Source organism: Sinocyclocheilus anshuiensis, unplaced genomic scaffold (assembly GCF_001515605.1).
Source record: "Sinocyclocheilus anshuiensis isolate Anshui unplaced genomic scaffold, SAMN03320099.WGS_v1.1 scaffold234, whole genome shotgun sequence".
Classification (NCBI taxonomy): domain Eukaryota; kingdom Metazoa; phylum Chordata; class Actinopteri; order Cypriniformes; family Cyprinidae; genus Sinocyclocheilus; species Sinocyclocheilus anshuiensis.
Genome location: NW_015544165.1, coordinates 1,861,549 through 1,882,139, shown reverse-complemented (window position 1 = coordinate 1,882,139; position 20,591 = coordinate 1,861,549). Strand labels below are relative to the sequence as shown.

The window sequence follows — 20,591 nt, the reverse complement described above, 5'->3', positions numbered from 1 at the left end:
AGTCAGCATTTCTCTCCCTCCAAACACGGCGAGTCGAGTTAATGCCAAAGAGCTCAATTTTGGTCTCATCTGACCCCAGCACTTTCTCCCAAGCCTTCTCTGAATCATTTAGATGTTCATTGGCAAACTTTAAACGGGTCTGTACTAGGCTTACCGTGATAGACGGTGCTGAGGGTGATACCGGTGTTAAGCTGCAACACCGGTTACGTCACTTGCCCACCGCGGCACCGACCCCCACCGTCGTTTAGATTTTTTATAGAAATAAAAATAATTTAGTTCAGTAAAAGAACAGACACTACAATTAAAAACTGAAATGCAGCGTGCCGAACGACAGTCGCATCACAGATCAGATTTCATTTATCCAGTGAGGAAAGTGAGTCAAGCTGACTGACAAGAAGAGTGAGGTTATTTGCTGATTTTTACTTTATTTAAACTTTGTGTCATTTATTTAATGTCATTTTCACTGTGTGCTGTATGTAAAATGAGCGTTACCTTGGGGCTTTATTTGAAAAAATATGATTCCCAATGCACACAAACTTCCCAGAATACTGAGTGCCCTGTTGGTTACAGTGTTTACTTCCCTTTTAATTATATTTTTATTAAATATTTGTATATTTGTGAAAAATACTGTCATTTAAAGTATAAGCATGTTTATTTTACACAATTATTTTTTAATCCATTTTCAAATTATTTCAAATTTCTTAAATATTAAATAAAATAAATAAAATTATATCGGCCATCGGCCACCATGCTTTCCAAGGTATCAGCATTGGCTGTCAAAAAAAACAGTATCAGTCGACCACTAGTTGTTTACCTTCAGCCGTATTGTTCTGGGACCAGGGGGAGGCCACAGTGCCATCCACAGGAGCTTCACTTTGTGTTACAGAGATCTCCTGCCACACCTTGGCATTAGGGTTCAGACCAGCTCCTTTAGCAGTGACCTGAACAATAGAAGGAAATGCAATGAATTAATTAAACCCAAAGGTTTGTTTCAAAATCTTCAAAAGACATTTTATAGTATTAGCTCGGTTATCTTGTTACATGCAAAACACTTCCTGTGCCGTTCCCATGACACCAAGGTTTGTTTACATGTCTTGAGTGACACTGAGAACAATGACAGATGAGCCCACTTAACCTGCGTTTCCTTGACACCACTTCACCTCCCATCAAAAGCAACCCAAAATGCCCACAGAGAAAACTAAGTGCTTAACCAGTTGTGAAAAATGGTACTTCAGTCAATGATAATAATTTGAAAATGTCAACATACCATGACAGAAAACGGGGCGTTTCCCACAGATATTAATACTGTGCTGGGATTTCTGTTTGTAACAAATTAAGTGCTTAACTTTAAAGAACGTGCTGGGAGAATGAACTAAATACATCCTTCGTCAACTCCTGCAGTCAATACTAACACACAAAGGCAGCACAAGGTGAGCAGAATCACATGAGCTCATGTTTACAACACGTTACTTGCCAAAACTACCATTTTCCCACTGGTCACAAGTCCTGTCAATCAAGACAGCAGCAGTTTCTGTAGCAGAGGTTCAATCTTTCTCTGCCAGGGAAAGACTGACTGACAGCTCCATTTCATCCAAACAACAGACAGCTTTCACAGGACAAGAGCTGATCCACTACAACAGCACTATGGAGAGTGTGATTTTGCTTTTATACAACAGTTCAATAAATAATTTATATTGTGTAACATACATTTTAGACAAAACTTGGCCAGTTAGTTGTAGGTTTCTTGTCCACCAAAAAACAAAAACAATAAGCCAAAGTGTTTAGTTTCCAGTCTGGAACGGCAGAGTTCCCCTCACACTTGTGATCATAAAGTGACAGAAAACACTGTTGTAAAAACACATCATTAACATTTTTCATTTCATTTTAAAACACTGGAAAACCAAACTTTGAAAAGACCTGAAATTATGGTAATTATGGTAAATCATGGTGAACAAATAAGCATTTAACTGACTGTCCTCTTGTTCCCATCAAAACGGAAGTATCCAAAAGTCTAATGTGCACGTTTGTTCAAACGCATTTGAAGTCTTCACACTTAAAAGGAAGGTACTGAGGCATGTGTAATGTAAAAAATTTAAAAAAAAAAAGGTTCCCGTGTGTACATTTATTACACGTTCAATATTTTGGCTACAAATTGTGCATCCAAAATAATGAATACCTGCTCATTTCACATGGCCACGGGGGCGCCATTGGGAACCGCCACCTGCTTCCTAACCCTCATCCTCCACATAAACTATCAAAAACAGCTTTGTGAGCCTGTAACACAAACAACACTAAAAGACCCTCTAGGATACTAGGATAAAGTGTTTCTAGAAGATGCCAGCCAGAAGATTAAGGCCGAAAGCAGACACTGTCATTCTCCGAAAAACAACGGGGTTTCTACGGGTCCTCCCAAGCAAAAGTGCAGGAAATATTATATAGGTATATTACAAGAGAAGGACGTCGGCTTACAGCTTGGCACGCTGAAACAAATATTTAATAATTGTTACTCAGAAACCCGTATAAACTCCCAAAGTCAGTGTTATAAACATAATTTGGAGTTCGTCTGTTCTATTCGGTTACAACTTCACGAGAGCTCATGTGTCGTATGACTGCGTGAATGAGCTTATAAAAGCAGGCCGCTGAATGAACGTTGGCTTATTACAGCGTGTTTTACGGTTGAATATGCAGGCTAAAATCAGTATCCCTAGGCCAAATTGTGAATTAATCTATAACTAACAAGCAAAATGTTTGCATGTGTATCTTCGCTAGCATATGGGCTAATTTAGCTGGTTAACTCCTGTCATGCTCGACAGCCTTAAAGGGCCAGTTCACCCAAAAATGTAAATACTTCCTTTATTCAGTACAAAACAAAAGGTTGGTTGGTTGCATTTAAGTTTATTACCATATCAGCTTCACAAGCCATTCTTATGGCAGATACAGATACAGATTCATAACAAATAAAAATGTTATTTTAAATGTGAATTTCAGATTATTTTATGCACAACTCTACATATTCTGTAAATGTATTTGTGACTACAAAACTGTAACATTTTTATGGGTCCATCTTAGAAAACAAGTGCTTTTATAACTCAAAACGAGATCAGTTAGGATGTGAGAGACTGACAGCCTCAGTCTCCATTCATTTTTATTGCATCGTTTTCCAGTGGAAGTCAATAGGGACTGCCCCTGTCATTCTGTCTTTGTGTTCGTAAAGGGTTTTTGAACAACATGAGCGTGAGGAAATTACGTTTTTTGCGGTGAACTATCGACTGTGAGAGAGAAAGTTATCTTAAAACCACAAACATGCTGCAAAGTTCAGCCGCAGATCAAAAATGGTTTTTATAAGCGGGACAATTAAGAGATTTATTAATCGTACTGTCAATTGCCAACAAGAAGCGTCTTCAACAACATGACCAGCTTGCAATTTAGGTGATGTCAGAGCTTGCAAGCTGTCTGAACCGACCGATGGCCTTATATAGAGAGAGATCATACTTCCTATGACCCTATTTTTAAGAAGGGCAACGGCCAGAGGCCGATCGTCCTGTTGGGGAGGGGTGAAGAGTCCCCGACTCACCATGACGCCTGAGTCTCCCCCGGTCCCGGGTGTGATCTCGTCCTCCCCACGGGTTTTGGGTCCCTCCTCCTGCAGCTGCGGCTCTCCGCCCTGGTCTGAACTCATCGGCCGCTCCTGGCTCACCGCGCCTTCGTCGTTCTCTCCCTGCCCCCCTCGAGTCACGCTTTTTGCTGATCGAGTAACGTTAGTTTGCTAATACACCAGTATACGCACAGTAGGTGGTCCGGTTGAAGAACCTGAACTTATTGAGTGCTCGGTTATGAATGCTCAGAATGCGACCTGGCTGGCTAGCCACAGAATGGACTAACGTTCTCCTGCTAGCTAGCTGGCTAGCTATCAATGCATCGACAAATACGGCGCAAGCTCCGACGTTTGTCAACCGACGGGTGAAAATGACAGCGCAAGCGCCGAAAATAGCGAATTCGATCTACACTTGCGCCAGTGCCATAGGGTGCATTCCTAAACGGGCGACCGAAGCGGACACAGGGGACACGCACCTTACCAATGAGTAGGCAGACATTAATACAGTCCGCCACCGTCCCACACTCCTCAGCGACCTCTTGATACCCTCTGAAGTTGATCTGCTCAGCTTCCGGTTGGAGCAACGGCTTACAGTAGGCTGACTGCCAAAATAAAAGTATTTTTCTTTAAAAAAAAGTGTAATTTTACAACAGACACACATGCAATTTTCTTGTTATACTTAGTATGCTTAGCCTTCTTCTGTCACCAAGACGAATTTTTTTTGTTTGTCAAAACATACTTGGCAACAGATCTCATTTGATGATGATGATAATTATTCTTGCGGTTGTTTTTATTAGTAGTACTACTAACGTTAGTAGACGCAGTATTAGTATTGTTTTACTGATTCTTAAAGGGATAATTCAGGCAAAATCAAAATTCTGTCATCATTCACTCACGTTATTCCAAACCCATCACTTTCTTCTGTGGAACACTTTGTATTGGCATAGTTCATCCAAAATTAAAATTCTGTCATCTTTTATTTTAAATAGCATGTCTGTGAAGGCTTTTTCTGAATATAAGCAGATAAATCTTAGTAAACTCAGGTAAAACTTCTCAAATCAACTCCCCCAAAATACAGAGATGTTTTAACAGGCAGATATTAATCCACCAAAGGAACCATTTTAAAGTTTAAGAGGAAAAGAGTTTAAAGTAAAGGAGCATTTCATCCAAACAGTACATTTAAATTAAGACAATATCTGTCCTTATTTCAATAATGGAGGGCAATGAATAAACATACAGATGTATTATATGAAAGTTTACTTTATATATAGGAAATTAATCTTTCTTCTCTAAGAAATTTATATTCAGTCAGTTTTTGTATCAGATAAAATAGTGCATGAGCATGGGTTAATTTGTTCATACTTTTATATATGTAAATAACAAAAAATATTTAATAGGCTTGAAAAATGCATGTTACATTTAATTCCCTCCAAAATGAAAATATATTTATAAAAAAAAAACATGTAACGAAAACCAAGGGCATTTAACAATAAGATTATTTTAATTTGCATGTTGCAACAGCGTTACCATAAATACTATAAATACAAACAAAATGAACGAATAAGACATAGACAGATGAACAAATAATTTAAATAAATAATTCGGTCATTTCATATGTTTGTTGTATGCCTGTCTGTCCACATTTTTGCTCATGATTACTTTGTGAGAGTCATGTGCACTGGAGGCTTCTTGCTGATGACATGCTCCATAAGAGCGTGTTCAGAGGTGTCCAGACTAATCTTGTACTTGGCCAAAATCTTCATAACAGGCCTCAGCTTCAACCACCACTGGTTCTTCGGAATACGGTGTCTGTGGGAAAGTGATAAGGGAGGGACTTTGTGATACCGTTATTAGTTAGTGGGGTCACAAACTTAGAAATGACATGCATTTAATGGTGCATGATAATGGAAGATTCTTACTCAAAATCTGTTTGTTCTTTCAATTCAGCCAGAGGCTGTAACACCAGTCCTCTCTTCCTCATGCCCAACACACACGCAGAGTCTGGTGTGTTGGCAAAGATTCGCCCTGTACAGACAGTCAAAAGGGGAATACATTTTTTATTTATAAGTAGTTCTGTACACTGACAAATAATTAAGGGATAAACTGTCAACAGGTCATTGTTGCAAAATAATAAATAATAATAAAATAATGTCAGACTCTCTGACTGAACATTATTACACAGCTACATACAATAAATACATACATGTACATGACATTGATTTGAGCTTAAATAATTTTAGAGTTGTACACTTTCAAAAGTATTAAGTCAGTAAGATTTTTTAAACATTTTTGAAAGAAGTCTCTTATGCTTATCAAGGCTGCATTTCAATTTTAATATCATGCTAGTTTGCCTTTATTTGAAATAGAAATACGCTGTAACATTATAAATGTATTTACTGTCATTTTTGAGCAATTTAATGCTTTCATTGAAAATAAAAGATCTGCATTTTTTTTTCTTACTGACCCCAACTTTTTAACAGTTGTATTTTATATGAAGCTTCCGCTAGAAAAATTGACCATTCGAATGTACAAAAAGATTGGCCAAATCAACAAGATGAACAGTGTAACAATATAAAAAAATATCGAAAGTAGCAGTGATTTCAAGCAGACTGATATAGAGCATTGCCATGGATGACAGTGAATATTAGGAAATATCAAACCGCACTATGTCTGTAACACTCCTTCAGCTTCTCAGTCAGCCAGAGAACCGCCTTAGCACCCATCTTGGTAGCAAAATTTCTGTCAAAAGGAGTTGGGGTGCCACCCTTGAAAAAGAACATTTGTCAGACAAAATACAACTCCTGATAAATGTATCAAATGTATGATATATATATAAAAAAAAAAAATAAAAAATTTTTTTTTTTTTTTTTTTAAACATCCAACCTGCTGCATATGGCCAAGGACATTCTTACGGCAGTCAAAAACCCCCTTTCCCTCCTCTGAATACAAGTTGAAGATGAAATCGGTAGTGTAGTTGGAATTGCAGTTTTCATTTCTACAAGACATGTTCTACTATGATTCGCTGTAGCAATTGATGAATGCCAAAGATGCTGTTGATAGAAACTATTCAAGAAGTCTCACCTCAAAAGTAAAAACAAACTAAACTGGTATTCATATTTACAAATACTAAATGACAAACCTGAGAATTAAGCCTCTCTTAACAGTGGTCTTCATCTTCTCAACAAGATGTTCCACATTTCTCTGTAGACATCAGTTATTTGGAGACATTCAAACAGAATGGTTCGGTTTAATCCATTTTGAGTGATATCCATTAATCCTTTTTGGCATGCGAGTTGTTTGTTACCTCTAAGTCACGAATGCCAAATTTCTCTTCATATATATAAGCAGCATCTGCTCCTGCAGAGAAACCAGCCATTGTGGCCAGGTAGCCGCAGTATCCTCCCATAGTCTCAATGATGAACACACGCCGCTTAGTTCCTGCTGCCGACTGCTTGATCCTGTCACAGGTCTACAGAAGCCTCATGTGAGGACATACCCAACTAAAGAACAACCATATACAAGCTCACACAAGAATTAGATTTATGTTAAGATGAATAACCAATAAATAGCCATTTTGTTGAAACAAATTAACAACAAAACAGGCAAGACATTGCTAGTGAATAGGGTAAAAAAAAATAGAATTAAAAAATAGACATCATCTTTCTTTCTTTCTTTCTTTTTTTAAACAAAAGATTTTGGATATCTCTTTTTTTCGTTCCATTAATCAGAAAATACTGTCAACAGCCATTAAAAAATTCACCATGTTTTTAGGAATAAAATGTTAAATATATGTCAGGTAAATTATATATTAACAAATTCCTCTGTAATAACCTTCAGAATATAGATAGGAATAAAACTGTAAAGTTTGGTGTATGTTTCACTGGTGTAAGTTCTACTAAAGTGGATATTTATTGCTCAGTGCAAGAGAAAAAAAAATTAAAAGCCTTTAAAGATACAGTATGTGTTGCAATTAAAATCTACAGATGCAAATAGATCTGAAAGAAGTTATGGAAACAAAAAAGCCCAAAATCTCAAAATTGCCCATGAAACATTTTTAGAAATGAATTAAATTATTTAAAAAATACTGGCTGATAATCAGTATGGTGTTAAATACTGTGCATCCAGACAGTGTGTGTATCTCTAACCGTGGTGATGGTGTTAAGGGCGGTGTCAGCTCCGATGCTGAAGTCTGAGCCGGGCACATTGTTAGATACAGTAGCAGGAATGATCACCATGGGAACACACAGCTCTTCATACTTCCCTCTGCCTTGAACCATTTCCAATGCACCTGAAAATGCCTGAAAAGGAGAATTTTAATGTGACCTGAAGAGAATATGGACAGAATGAGGACAGAACAGGACATGGACATTATATTGTATATTATGGACATTTTATTGTGTATTATATCATTACATTTCGTCACTTGCCTCAAAACCCCCAATGATGACCAGAGCGTGAATATTGTACTTGGCAATATTCAAGCTGATCTCCTCCATGTACTTTCCAGGTAACACTCTGCATAAACAAAAGAGAGGAACTTTTGAAATATTGCAGAACCAAATGATGATAAAGAATATCTAAAGGAGTGATCAGTACCTTTTGGTTCCCAACTCAGAGCCACCTTTCCCTGTCCAGTCTCCAACAGTGTTCCAGGTGATGGGCTCAATCTAACATTATGTTGGACAGAATATGACTACAAGGCTTTCTAATGCCCTCACAATTTATTCCATTAAATGCTACAGCATATCTACCATTTAAAAATGTGGGGGTCAAATAAATCAAATAAATGCAGCTTTGATGGGTGGAAGAAACTTTTTTCAAAAACATTAAAAAATCTTAGCGACCCCAAACTTTGAAACGGTATTCAATTGGTTAATGCCGCTTACCTTTTCCTCAGCCAGACCTTCAAAGCCATCATGAATGGCCAGCATGTTGTGACCCTGGATGAGGCCGATCCTGACAGCTGCACGTACAGCTGCGTTCATGCCAGCGCAGGGAGCACCCACGTTCAAAATAGCCACATTAATGTTACTCTGATGAAGAAAAAGGTGTACAAAGAAGAAACGTGTTAAAAATAAGAATAAAAAGCTAAGACATAAGAAAAAAATTATTAATTATGAGGAATATTCAATTTATTTATTTATTACTTTAATTAAAATTTAATTATTTACAATTATTTCTAATTTTATATTTGAATCTCCTCACCTTTGTCTCTGGGGGGCGCACATGAGCAAGGAGCTTATATGTGTTCCAGTTATTCTCAAAACTCCTGCACAAACAGACATTTTTGAGTTTGAATCATTTAATAGTGATAAAAAGAAAGAAAGAAAGAAAGAAAATATGATATTTCTAAACATACCTTCCCCTGAGCTTTATAGCATCGTCAAATCGACCTTCAGTCATTGCAACAGTGACATCCTTGGTCTATATTTTGGAGAAAAAGAAATAAAGAAAAAAAAAGAGGAAACGTTTTACATATCATAGTCAGGGGCATTGTTTGTACTCCAAGTAAATACTACTGTGCCCCAGTAAAACAGTATAAATCCTTGTCTGTCAACTGTGCTTATCGTGTACCGACCTGAGATTTATTTTTATTTTTTTTCCTGATATTTCAGCAACCGTGTTTCATGTTTTTCCATCAGCTGTTCAGAATGAGAACAAGCAGATGGCAGATTCTCAAATGAATCACTATTTTGACCTATTCGGTCAAACGGTCTGACATTGTTCACGATTCAGTTTGAGTCATTTGCTACAGATTCTCACACCGAAATAGTAAAAGGAAGTTTTTAGAAGTCAGAAAACAAATAGAGCACTGGATGAGGTGGATATTTACCTACAATTCAAAGTAGGAAACAAAATGGCAAAAGTCTATCATTTGTCAGCGATGAAGCAGCTCCTTACAGTGCATTGAGCTTGTGAACAACTCTGTACTGCATGAAAAGCCGATTTATGTCTATTTACATCCAAAACAGTATAAAAAAAAAAAAAAAAGAGTGTGAACACTTTTGATGGGGGTCTGTGATCATAGTTCATTCTAAATCTGAAGCTAGATCATATCTAAAATGTATGTACTGTATACACACCACTTGCACACACTCCATCAGAGGGAGTCTGACAGCCTGGTTCCCAGAGAGACTGACCACACAGGCAGGAGTTTCTGGAGTGGCTTCCAGCAGAGCCATTACAGCCTCCACACCCATCCTACTGCCCTGATATACAATAAACACCCACATTTAAACTCTCATGAAATAAAAATGGTGCAGATGATTGAAAAGTGACAAAATGAGAAGAGGGACTACTTACTAGCACTCTGTCAAAAGCTGAGGGGGTGCCACCTCTCTGTACATGTCCGAGGATAGTGGCACGAGTATCAAAGCCCAGCTTCTTTGTCACCAGCTGTATGGGAACAGATAAGCTGAATTAATATGCACTTAAAGGCAGCAGTTACAAAACTGTAGCGTCTATTTCGAGAGTATGGGTGGTACAGAAAGGTCAGGGGTTAAGTTACATCTTTTAGCTGGTCACAGGTGATTGGTTTCCCATCTTTGTTGATTGCTCCCTCAGCCACAATTATCACATTCAGACGAGAACCCGCATTTCTGGTCTGTTTGACAAGAGACAAAATCATCAATCATTAGGGAGCAAATCAATCAAACATTTTGTTTTGTTTTCCAGTCAAAATGTGCTTAAAACCAGATTAAACAGTGTAAGATAACTTAAAAACAAGACTATTTTGCCAGTTATTTTTCTTACTCTATTGATATTTTTTTTCTTGATCAAAGCAAAAACCTTACAAATTTTTGTTAATTTATGCTTCAAATAAACAGCTATATTCCAGTAGTTTAAAGAAAAATAAAACTAAACTAATATAATCTTCTTTTCTCCTTTTTTTTTTCTGTACTGTATTTTTTTATATTTTATTTCATAATTTATCTTTTTTTTTTTTTTTTTGTCTTGGTTTTGTAAAAAAAACAAGTTATTTGAAAATGTATAGAAAAGCAATGATGAATTTGAAAAATTATTATATGAGATGTGATGTGACTTCTCCAAACAAATAATAAAAATATACGAGTAGGAAAAAATAAAAAAAATTAAAAAAAATTCTGACAACAAGTCTTGTGGTTTTAGTTTTGCTTTTCCAGTAAATTTACACTGCTGTTCATAGCTTTGGGGTCAGTAAGATTTTTTTTAGAAGAAGAAATTAACAGTTTTATTCAGGTGGATGCATTAAATTGATGAAACATGACAATAAAGACATTTACATTTTTTACTTTCTGTTCATCAAAGAATCCTGAAAAAAAAGTGTATCATAGTTTCCACTAAAGTAATAAGCAGCACAACTGTTTTCTGATATGTTTCTTGAACATCAAATCAGCATATTAGAATGATTTCTGACACTGGAGATTGGAGTAATGGCTGCTGAAAATTTAGCTTCTGCCATCACACACACACACACACATTGGGTTACCATGTTTTATGGGGGCATTCCGTGAACATAATGATTTTTATACTGTAAAAACCATTTTCTATCCCCTTACCCTAAACCAACCCCTCACACAAAACTTCAGTAGCAGTATTAACATTAAGTGACATGGCATCTGACGCACAGAAGTGACATGTGCCGATGGATTGTGTCAGTGTCACTGACATTAAATACATATTTAAAATATGTATTTAAATATTTTGTAAAAAGTAGGCTATATAAAGCAAAACATATAATAAATATAAATACATGACACTAGACAAATATTAAAGACATGAAGTCTAATGGTTGTTCTGCCATTAAGTGCATGTGTTACACAGTCCATGTTATACTCTAGCTGACAGTGAGGTGCCGCAACAATGTCAGTGACACTGACACAATCCATCAGCATAGTGACATGTGCCAGTGGCTTCCGTACGTCAGATGCCATGACTCTTAATGTTAATACTGTCTCTCCAAAACTTTCTGCATTTTTAGATTTTGAAAACACTTCTTTCTGTGTGATTTATAAGCTTGTTTCCTCAAGGGGACCAAAAAATGTCCCCACAAGGTCAAAATTTATTGGTATTACTATCCTTGTGGGGACATATTCCCCATTAAATAGAGAATACCAGTACTCACACACATACTCAAACAAACTTAAAAACAAAAAAAGTTTTATTTATTTATTTTAAATTGTTATAATAATTGTATAACATGCCTTGGTGAGCATAAGAGACTTCTTTCAAAAAATAAAACAAATCTTACCAAACCCCAAACTTTTAAACGTTAGTTTATCAAAAATATATCTTTTTGTTTGTGCATTTCTTGCATTTTGTCAATTTCTTTGTACCTCGGTGAGTCTTCTGCACAAATGATCCTCCCACCCGTCATCTGGGGGCATCTCAGGAATAAACACCCAGTCAGCACCACATGCAAGAGCAGTAACCAGAGCTAGGTAACTGAAACACACAGACACACACACATTGTACTTAGCAAATGCAAGGTCATTTCAATTCATTAAATGTGAGATTCTGGCATTTAAACCATATATTAGGAACTCTGGTCTCAATTTCAGTTCTGTTGCACACATACAGTAAACTCACTTCAGTGTATAATCAAACAGACATACACAAGCACATTCTTACCCACAGTGTCTTCCCATAACCTCTAGGATGAAAGCACGTTGGTGACTGTGGGTGAGAGCAGAGGTCACAGTTTAGGAATAAATGCCAAAACAAAATAACAGAAAACACTAAGGATCATAGCTAATATTTGATCAATTGCATATATTTGTGACCTTTGTGCTGTTGTGGTGATACTGTCCACCACCTCAATGATACGATGTAGGGCAGAGTCTGTGCCGATGGTCATGTCCGTTCCGCAGAAGTCATTATCGATAGAACCAACCATACCAACGATATTCAGATGAGATGAAGCTTTGGCCTCCTCATTTATGATCTTACCTGTGTATAAATGGAGAATATGACTGTCAGTTCAGTATATACCTAGTCAAGTTGCAAGTTTGGGATACAGAAAGATTTATTATTTTTTTTGGAAAGAAATTACTATTTTTATTCAGTAAAGATACATTAAATAGATCACAAGTGACTGTAAAGACATGTATAATATTATGAACGGTAATGTTGTCGCTTGCTATTCATCAAAGAATAGAAAAACCAATGTATCTCAAGAAACAAGATGATAGAAATGTTTCTTGAGCAGCAAACCATACTAGAATGAAGATCACGTGACCCTGAAGACTGGAGTAAAGCTTTGCCATCACAGGAATAAATTAGATGTAAAATATATTAAAACAGAAAACAGTTATCTTAAATTAAAATTTTAAATAAAAAAAATACATTGAAATTCAGTACAGATTGTTTACCTTTGCTGATCAGATCTTTCAGCAAGTCACTCCACTCAGTGCGAAATATGTTGGCACCAGTCAAACTGCCATCGCCACCAATTACACAAAGGTTGGTGACGCCTAGTTTGACGAGATTGTAGGCAGCCTTCAAACGCCCCTCTCTGGTCTGGAAATCCTTACAGCGGGCACTGCCAATGACTGTACCACCCTTCAGACAGACACAAAGAAAAGAGACAATCATAGCACTGCATAGAGTACATTAAAAAGTTGCATTGAAATTAAAACCCTACTATGCTAGGAATAATAAACCGAATTTAATAAATTCTAGCATCTGAAGGCGCACCAGCTGTAGCATCATGGACACACTCTCCCATGTAGCTGGACGGATGTGATTCCCTCCATCAACCAATCCCTGATAGCCCTGCACATGGTGAACAGACATGACATCAACAACACTGTTATCAGGTGTGACTGGCATGGACACTTTTGTGAGTATTCTAATAAATGAAAATGTACCTCATGGACAAAGAAGACTTTGGCTCCAGTGTAAAGGCCAACTCTGACAGTGGCCCTCACAGCTGCATTCATCCCTGCAATAGTCAAGAAAACATTCTTCATATCATATCTTTAACTATACACAAGATACACAAGGCTACTGAGAAAGTAAGGAGAGATACCTCACGTGACATTTCATTACTTGACCACATTGTGGAATGGTGTGAACAAGAGTGTCTGAGATCTGTGAGCTCAGCACTAAAGCTTTAGGTGTTCGGATGGTGCACAAACGCAGTTCAGTGTCTCTAGTTTCAACAGTGTGCGGCTGTGGAAAATCCTGGTACTCTCCATAACCTTATGTCATTTCAGAAGGTCACTGGAGATAAATTTAGCCTTCAATTATGGAAATAGGAAGAGGGGGACAAGAGCTACAGGCTATAGCTAAGGGCTACAAGAGCATTGACCTTAATGGACCAGAGCAATTCAAAATATTAAAGATTTATTTTTGTCAGTACTTTTTGTCCCATTTTCTGCCTAAGCTTCTTAAATTTTAACTTCTTTATATATTATTTGGGGTCATTTATCGCGTCTTCCAATTCTTATTACATTTGATAGATAGATAGATATTCAAAATTTTAAGTTTAGATCATGTTTATTCCTGATAGTTTTAAAACAGAGAGAACTGGTTTAACAATTTACTCTCAGCAATTGACAAACTGTGTCATCTAGCTTTGAACATAAAAAGTGACTACAATATGAATACTGTATCTGAGGGGAAAAAAATTGTTGTTTATAAAGTATACAAAAATAGTCTAAAAACTCCACCAAATCTATTATCTAATCATCCATGCAGGTATTTATTTGAACACCATCTTGGAGACCACCATAGAGACTAGCACAAAATCTAAGAGGCATTACCTTGGGCATCACCACCTGACGTCAGTACAGCAATGGCCCGTCCGACCCCCATCTTTGTCGGATCGACCCCAGCTGTGTTTATGTTAGCCATGGTTCAGGTATTCCAGAAATTGGTGGCAGAGGGAATAGGAAAAGGAGGCGAATTAAAGACGTGTTTGCACCGTCTCTCAAAGCAAGGGGCTCCAGAGGGAAGGGTTTAATAGGACGGTGTTCCAGCAATTTGTACCCACCCCCTGGATTTCATTTCACAAACACAGACGCGTCAGTAGAACACCCCGACTCAGCTAAATATAAAGTAACAACTTGAATTACACAGCAAAGGTTACATGCTTAATAAGAAAAAAAGAGATCAAGTTTGCAATGTCTCAATGTTACATAAACATTTTACGTCTTAATGTCATGTTTTATTTGAATATTTATAATCATTTGAATTATTACATTTAATAATTTGTATTTGTATTAATAATTAACTTATTTAAATGTGGTTTTTGACTGAACCAATATAATTGTAATTTTATATAATTATTATATAATATAATTTGTTATAGAATATACTTATACAATTTGATATGATTTTCAAAAAAAAAACTCTTCAAAATAAGAATATCCTTAATGAATTTTAAATGAAAATTAAGTCTAATATTTTAGTGTATTAAAGCTCCAGCACCAAATAATATTAAACGATTGCATAAAGCACATCTACAACATTGCAATAGTATAATTCAGGAAAAAAAGTACAACTAAAATTTATAATGACAAAACTTAATGTTTATATGTACATTTATTATACACTTCATACAAGAGACAAGTGGAAAGCACACAGTGTTTCCAGTCAGTGACAAATTCAGTGTAAAAATTATGAAAGTGTTCAATATTTAGAGATTTTGCATTCAGTTACGTTGTCAACACTGAATCCCACCAAATATTGGGTCTATCCAAGACTTTGCTGCTTGTGGAAACTGTAGCCAGATACATCGGACTGTATCAAAATTGCAACTAGAACTACGATTTCAGACAGTCTTACATACACAGACTGACATGTGTAATGTGTTGTGGGACATCTCCCTTTATGCTCTGATAGAGGAACCTGAAGGGACAGGACTCAGACGTACAGGAGAGGACAGGCCAATGGGTAAAAAACACTGTAGAGAAGACAGAGATAAGATGTGGTTACACCTTATTTTAAGGTGTCCTTGTTACAGTGTAATTATACATTTAAGTACCGAGTAATATTAATTAACTACAAGTACTTACTATATGGTTAGGGTTAGGATTTGGTTTAGGGTTACTTACATGTAATTATGCATACTTAATTGTTATTATAATAGTAGGTACAGTACATGTAACGTGTAACAAGGACACCTTAAAATAAAGTGTTACCCAAGATGTATTAACAGCTATTCAGCTTGACAACCGGTTTAGTAAGCACAATTCAAAACACAATGATCACTCACTGTAGAGTCTTGAAACAGAAGTGTGGCAGCCACCGGGTTGCCACAGCGGGGCTGCAGTGGGCAGGACAGCAGGCGAGAAGTATACGTAGCATATTCCTCATGCAGAAACATCTCCTCCAGAGGAGTATGACGCCGCCGCAGAGCAGACACAGCGGTAGAGTGCGTGACAGTAGGAGCTACAGACAGATGTGGAAATGCATTTAATGCAGTATGCACTTCTACAACTGCTTAAAAGTTTTCAGGATGTGTAAAATATATATATAAAATATAACACTGGACAGAAATGGCCATTTGCAGCACTGCATGTTACAAGAAAATTGAAAAAAGGTTAATATTAGTTTCACTTTGGATGGAATGCTTACCTTTTGATTGGCTTTGTTTAGGCAGGTCTAAGCTGGGATTGATCTGTGATCCATTGCTTTGGTCTGATTGTAGTGGTAGTGCATTATGGGATGCAAGCTGGCCTTCAAAGAGCTGCAGAGGGTCACCTGTCCCAGGAGTCTTCAGAGTATCCTGAGACCGGTCTGATCCAAGTCTTTGGCTTGATGAGAAAACGATGACTGACCCTCTGTGTGCTGCTTGTATGAAAGGCTGAGCTGTTTTCTTGCCTTCGTCCTTAGTGTGACAATGATTCGAATCGGAATTTTCTTTAATTGTTGACTGCGTTTCAGTTTGCATGAAGAGAAGATCATGTGAGATTGCTTTTAGGCCATCAAAAAATTGATCAGTGATGCATAAATTAATGTTTTAGAGTTAAATCAATCGTACAGTTTGATGGCTGTTCAGTAACTGTTGTGAAGTAATGTCATCTTGGTCTATCTGGTCATCGTTCATCTGCTCTCGGTCCTCAAATAACCTTTGAACGACATCTTCCCCCTATAACACATTCAACACCCAGTGTTAACCTGACATTTTATCATGTAGAAATCAAGAAAGAAATTAAAAGGGTTCTGCATTATGGGACTGTTTTACCTCCTGGCACACCAAGAGTCCAGTGCTGGGGTTGTGGGCTTCATGCAAACCTGGGGAGCCCCTTAAACTGGACATCTTTTGGGCAGTACAAAGCTTCCTCTGTAAATAGAAACAGTAAACATAAACCTGGGATACAAATAGTTTCAAAACAGAACACACACACAAAAAATTAAAAGAAAATAAATAATAAAAAAAGAAAAACAGAGGATATTGAAAACTTTTCACAGCCTTGAATTAAAACAACTTTATGCCAACGGATACTGTACAAAACAATGAGACAAGACAAGAGAACACTCACCACTGACTGTGGTTTGGTGTTTGCGACCCGCTGCGGTGTCCATTTCATCACTGGTGTTCTATTTGCACCTGCACCACAGCAGAGAAACAGTGGTTTACAGGGTCGAAAACATGATGTTGAAGGGGAAGAAACACTGGAGAGTCAAACTTACACTGAGATGATGTTGCTGCTGCAATGACTTCAGGCTTATTCTTCTTCACTGGGACTCTCTGGGCCTAAAGTAAAGAAAATTGCATGATTCTAAACACCTTCATTATGGCACACAATTGGAATTTGAATCTCTTCAAAACATACTCTCCTTTGTCCCCCTCTGCCACCTCTCACCACCTCTCTAACAGCAGACGATTTTGCTAATTACTTCACAAACAAAACCACATCCAACAGCAGTCTGGTCTCGGCTCCACTCACCCAGGAACTCACAGCAAACAATCACACAGCTGACCATCTTTTCTCCTCTTACAGAAGATGAAGTCTCTAAACCTATCCTCTCCAGCCACTTTACCACCTGCCCTCTAGACCCGATCACCTCACATCTCCTACAATCTATTTCCCCTGCACTTCTGACTTCACTCACACACATCAACACATCTCTTCTCACAGGCATTTTTCCTAACGCATTCAAGCAGGCTCAGGTAACCCCACTGCTTAAAAATCTACACTAGAGACCTCACTTATTGAAATCTACAGGCCCGTGTCTCTCCTCCCGTTCATAGTAAAATCACTTGAACGCGTTGTGATCAACCAAGTGTCTTCCTTCCTCTGACAGAACAACCAGCTGGACAATAACCAATCTGGATTTAAAAGTGGCCATTCAACTAGAACCGCCTTGCTGTCAGTCACTGAAGCGCTATGGAGTGCAAGAGCTGAGTCGAAATCTTCAGTTCTCATTCTTCTAGATCTATCTGCTGTGTTCGACACTGTTAATCACCAAATCCCTCTGTCCACCCTCTCATCGCTGGGCATCACCGGAACTGCACTCCATTGGTTTCTTACCTCACAGGTAGGTCCTTCAGGGTGTCTTGGAGAGGAGAGGTATCCAAATGATCGGTCTCTGGGGTTCCTCAGGGATCAGTTCTTGGGCCCCTAACCTTCTCTATATATACTACATCACTGGGACCTATCATTCAGGCACATGGTATTTCCTACCACTGCTATGCTGATGACACTCAGCTCTACCTCTCATTTCAACCAGATGATCCAACAGTACCTGCTCGGATCTCAGACTGCCTGACGGACATCTTGGCATGGATGACAGAACATCACCTGCAACTCAAACTGGCAAAGACAGAGCTTCTCATCTTCCCAGCCACCCCATCAGTACAGCACCGGTTTACCATCCAACTGGGCTCATCAATGATAATCCCATTGAGTTCGGCCAGGAGACTTGGGGTGATCCTTGATGATCAGCTAAGCTTTAAAGAAACAGCACGATCAAGCAGGTTTGCACTACATAACATCAGGAAGATCAGACCCTTCCTAACAAAGCATGCAACACAGCTTCTCGTCCAGGCCCTTGTCATTTCTAGGCTGGACTATTCCAATACTTTTCTGGCTGGACTTCCAACATGTGCAATCAGATCACTGCAAATTAATCTTTGTATGTATGTAGCAGCACATCTTGTTTTCAATGAGCCCAACAGAGCCCTTCTCATCTCTCTGCACTAGCTTCCAGTCACGGCTCGCATCAAGTTCAAGACATTGGTGCTTGCCTACAGAACAGCCACGGGCTCTGCACCCTCCACTCTCTCCCATGCGTCTACATCCCCTACAGGAGCCTGCAGTTGGTAAATGAGCGGAGGCTCGTGGTCTTATTGCAGAGAGGCATAAAATCACTCTCAAGGACGTTTTCTTTCACAGTACCCTGTTGGTGGAATGACCTACCCAACTTCATCCGGACAGCCGAATCCCTCACAATCTTCAGGAAACAACTGAAAACTCATTTTTTCTGTGAGCATCTAACTGTTTCCTCATTTTAAAAAAATATAATAATTCTATGCTTTCACTTTTTCTATTCTCTTATTATCCTTTATCCCTTCCTGTCCTAGCTTTTACTCTGGTTGTATTCCTCGGCTGTAAGTCACTTTGGATAAAAGCATCTGCCAAATGAATAAATGTAAATGTAAATGAATCCATCCGAGCAGACTCACAGAATAAATGGAAGTTCCTCTGCCAGTGGGACAGGTGGAAACTCTGGGTGTTGCTCCACCAGCCCTCACACCTTCATTCAGTAGAATACTGCGCAGGGCCGCAGGGTCAGGGGAGAAGGACACACCACTTCCTAAAGGAAAATGATTTTTGAATCATATGACATTCATATCAGCCTTATGGGGGGGAAAGCACTGCATAATAACACAAAGTCTGTAAATGGTGCTGTAACATATATCAGTATACACTGGCGTTCAAGTTTGGGGTCATGAAGGAAATCTCCTATGCCCAACATAGCTGCATTTATTTGATCAAAATGCAATAAAAGTAGTAATTTTGTGAAATATTACAATTTAAAATATGTGATGGCAAAGTTGAATTTTCAGCAGTCATTACTCCAGTCTTTAGTATCACATAATCCTTCAGAAATCATTCTAATATGCTGATTTGTGGCTCAAGAAACATTTATTTATTATCAGTGTTGAAAACAGGTGTGCTGCTTAATATTTTTGTGGAAAACATGATAAATTTTTTTTTTAGGATTCTTTGAATAGAAAGTTCAAAAGAACAGCATTTATTTGAAATAGAAATCTTTTATAACATTTTAAATGTCATTACTGTCACTTGTGATGCATTTAATGTATCCGTGTTGAATAAAAGTATTGATTTGAGCATAAGTGACTACACTCACTATTTCTATTCATCAAAGAATCCTCAACCCTCTACATTGCGAGTAAATCACTCGCAAATGCGACTACTAATGCGCGAACAGCTCTCGTTGGCTGGCGCTCATCTATTACCGTCCCCGTTTTGATTTCAGCAAATCAGATCGAGCGAACGCTGACAACGTGATTAATATTCATGAACTCTGCAGATAATAATAGTAGTAGTAGTATCTTTTAATAATAATTACTATTACTTATGACCAACAATATCTTAAACACCACCACCAGTCCTAAGTTCAGTTAAAATGACAAATATGCATTCATTCATGGTTACCAAGTTTTAGTTCTAATCACTAGTTATATCATTAAATAGTGCTTAATTATCATAATATCATAATATAATGCTTGATTGGCTGAAGTTAAGAGTGCACATTCAGTTATTTAAGAAGCTATTCCATTTTACAAAGATAAGCTGATTGGGTGGAATCATGTATGTGTGTGTGTGTGTACCTACTTAACCATATTTTGGGGACAAATTTGTACCCAAAAGTGAGCAAAGCCTGACAAAATCGGCAAAAACCTCAATTTGTGGATTTGTAAAACTGTTAAAAAATAAAAACTTTTTTTACTTTTGAAACTGTAAAAATGCAGAAAGTTTTCTGTGAGGGGTAGTTTAGGTTAAAGGTTAAAAAGTGTATAACTATCTGTATATAAAAA

The 20,591-nt window shown here is 37.7% G+C and overlaps 3 protein-coding genes across 5 annotated transcripts in view; all 3 read right to left on the bottom strand.

Annotated features, from left to right (window-relative positions):
- Nucleotides 1-4,166, bottom strand: part of LOC107695814 (la-related protein 4-like) — a 12,421-nt gene extending 8,255 nt beyond the window's left edge. For 2 of the 3 annotated variants that reach the window (XM_016495872.1, XM_016495873.1), the window contains exons 1-2: nt 3,575-4,150; nt 815-941 (exon numbers count right to left, since the gene is read on the bottom strand). In XM_016495872.1, coding sequence (XP_016351358.1) covers nt 815-941; nt 3,575-3,679 — 232 coding nt within the window. In that variant the 5' untranslated portion in view covers nt 3,680-4,150. Of the gene's footprint in view, nt 1-814; nt 942-3,574 lie in introns of all 3 variants that reach the window. The other variant, XM_016495874.1, reaches the window with a different exon arrangement.
- A 941-nt stretch (nt 4,167-5,107) lies between these two features.
- Nucleotides 5,108-14,529, bottom strand: pfkma (phosphofructokinase, muscle a). The gene is made up of 22 exons (XM_016495870.1): nt 14,341-14,529; nt 13,444-13,517; nt 13,271-13,348; nt 12,946-13,135; nt 12,358-12,523; nt 12,206-12,250; nt 11,911-12,019; nt 10,104-10,199; nt 9,899-9,991; nt 9,679-9,804; nt 8,955-9,019; nt 8,801-8,864; nt 8,482-8,628; nt 8,192-8,262; nt 8,023-8,110; nt 7,741-7,893; nt 6,900-7,064; nt 6,735-6,796; nt 6,479-6,590; nt 6,261-6,360; nt 5,515-5,620; nt 5,108-5,404 (listed from the first exon to the last, which is right to left on the bottom strand). Exons 1-22 carry the CDS (start codon nt 14,429-14,431, stop codon nt 5,251-5,253), a joined length of 2,355 nt encoding a protein of 784 aa, XP_016351356.1. The 5' UTR covers nt 14,432-14,529; the 3' UTR covers nt 5,108-5,250.
- Nucleotides 14,530-15,102: 573 nt separating this feature from the next.
- LOC107695733 (uncharacterized) overlaps nt 15,103-20,591 on the bottom strand; it is an 11,684-nt gene continuing 6,195 nt past the window's right edge. Inside the window, 8 exon segments of the mRNA XM_074187041.1 lie at nt 15,103-15,482; nt 15,795-15,970; nt 16,157-16,466; nt 16,563-16,670; nt 16,767-16,865; nt 17,065-17,132; nt 17,216-17,279; nt 19,212-19,342. Of these exon segments, the coding sequence (XP_074043142.1) occupies nt 15,408-15,482; nt 15,795-15,970; nt 16,157-16,466; nt 16,563-16,670; nt 16,767-16,865; nt 17,065-17,132; nt 17,216-17,279; nt 19,212-19,342 (1,031 nt within the window). The 3' untranslated portion in view covers nt 15,103-15,407.

What these genes read in the sequence shown, in the direction of transcription:
- pfkma (XM_016495870.1), bottom strand. Translation starts at nt 14,431, where the DNA reads ATGGCTAACATAAACACAGCTGGGGTCGATCCGACAAAGATGGGGGTC. An exon ending in GTTATGGGAAGACACTGTGG is followed by an intron (nt 12,020 to 12,205) that starts GTAAGAATGTGC and finishes TGTGTGTTTCAG; the next exon opens with TTACCTAGCTCTGGTTACTG. An exon ending in CCCTTAACACCATCACCACG is followed by an intron (nt 7,065 to 7,740) that starts GTTAGAGATACA and finishes AGGCTTCTGTAG; the next exon opens with ACCTGTGACAGGATCAAGCA.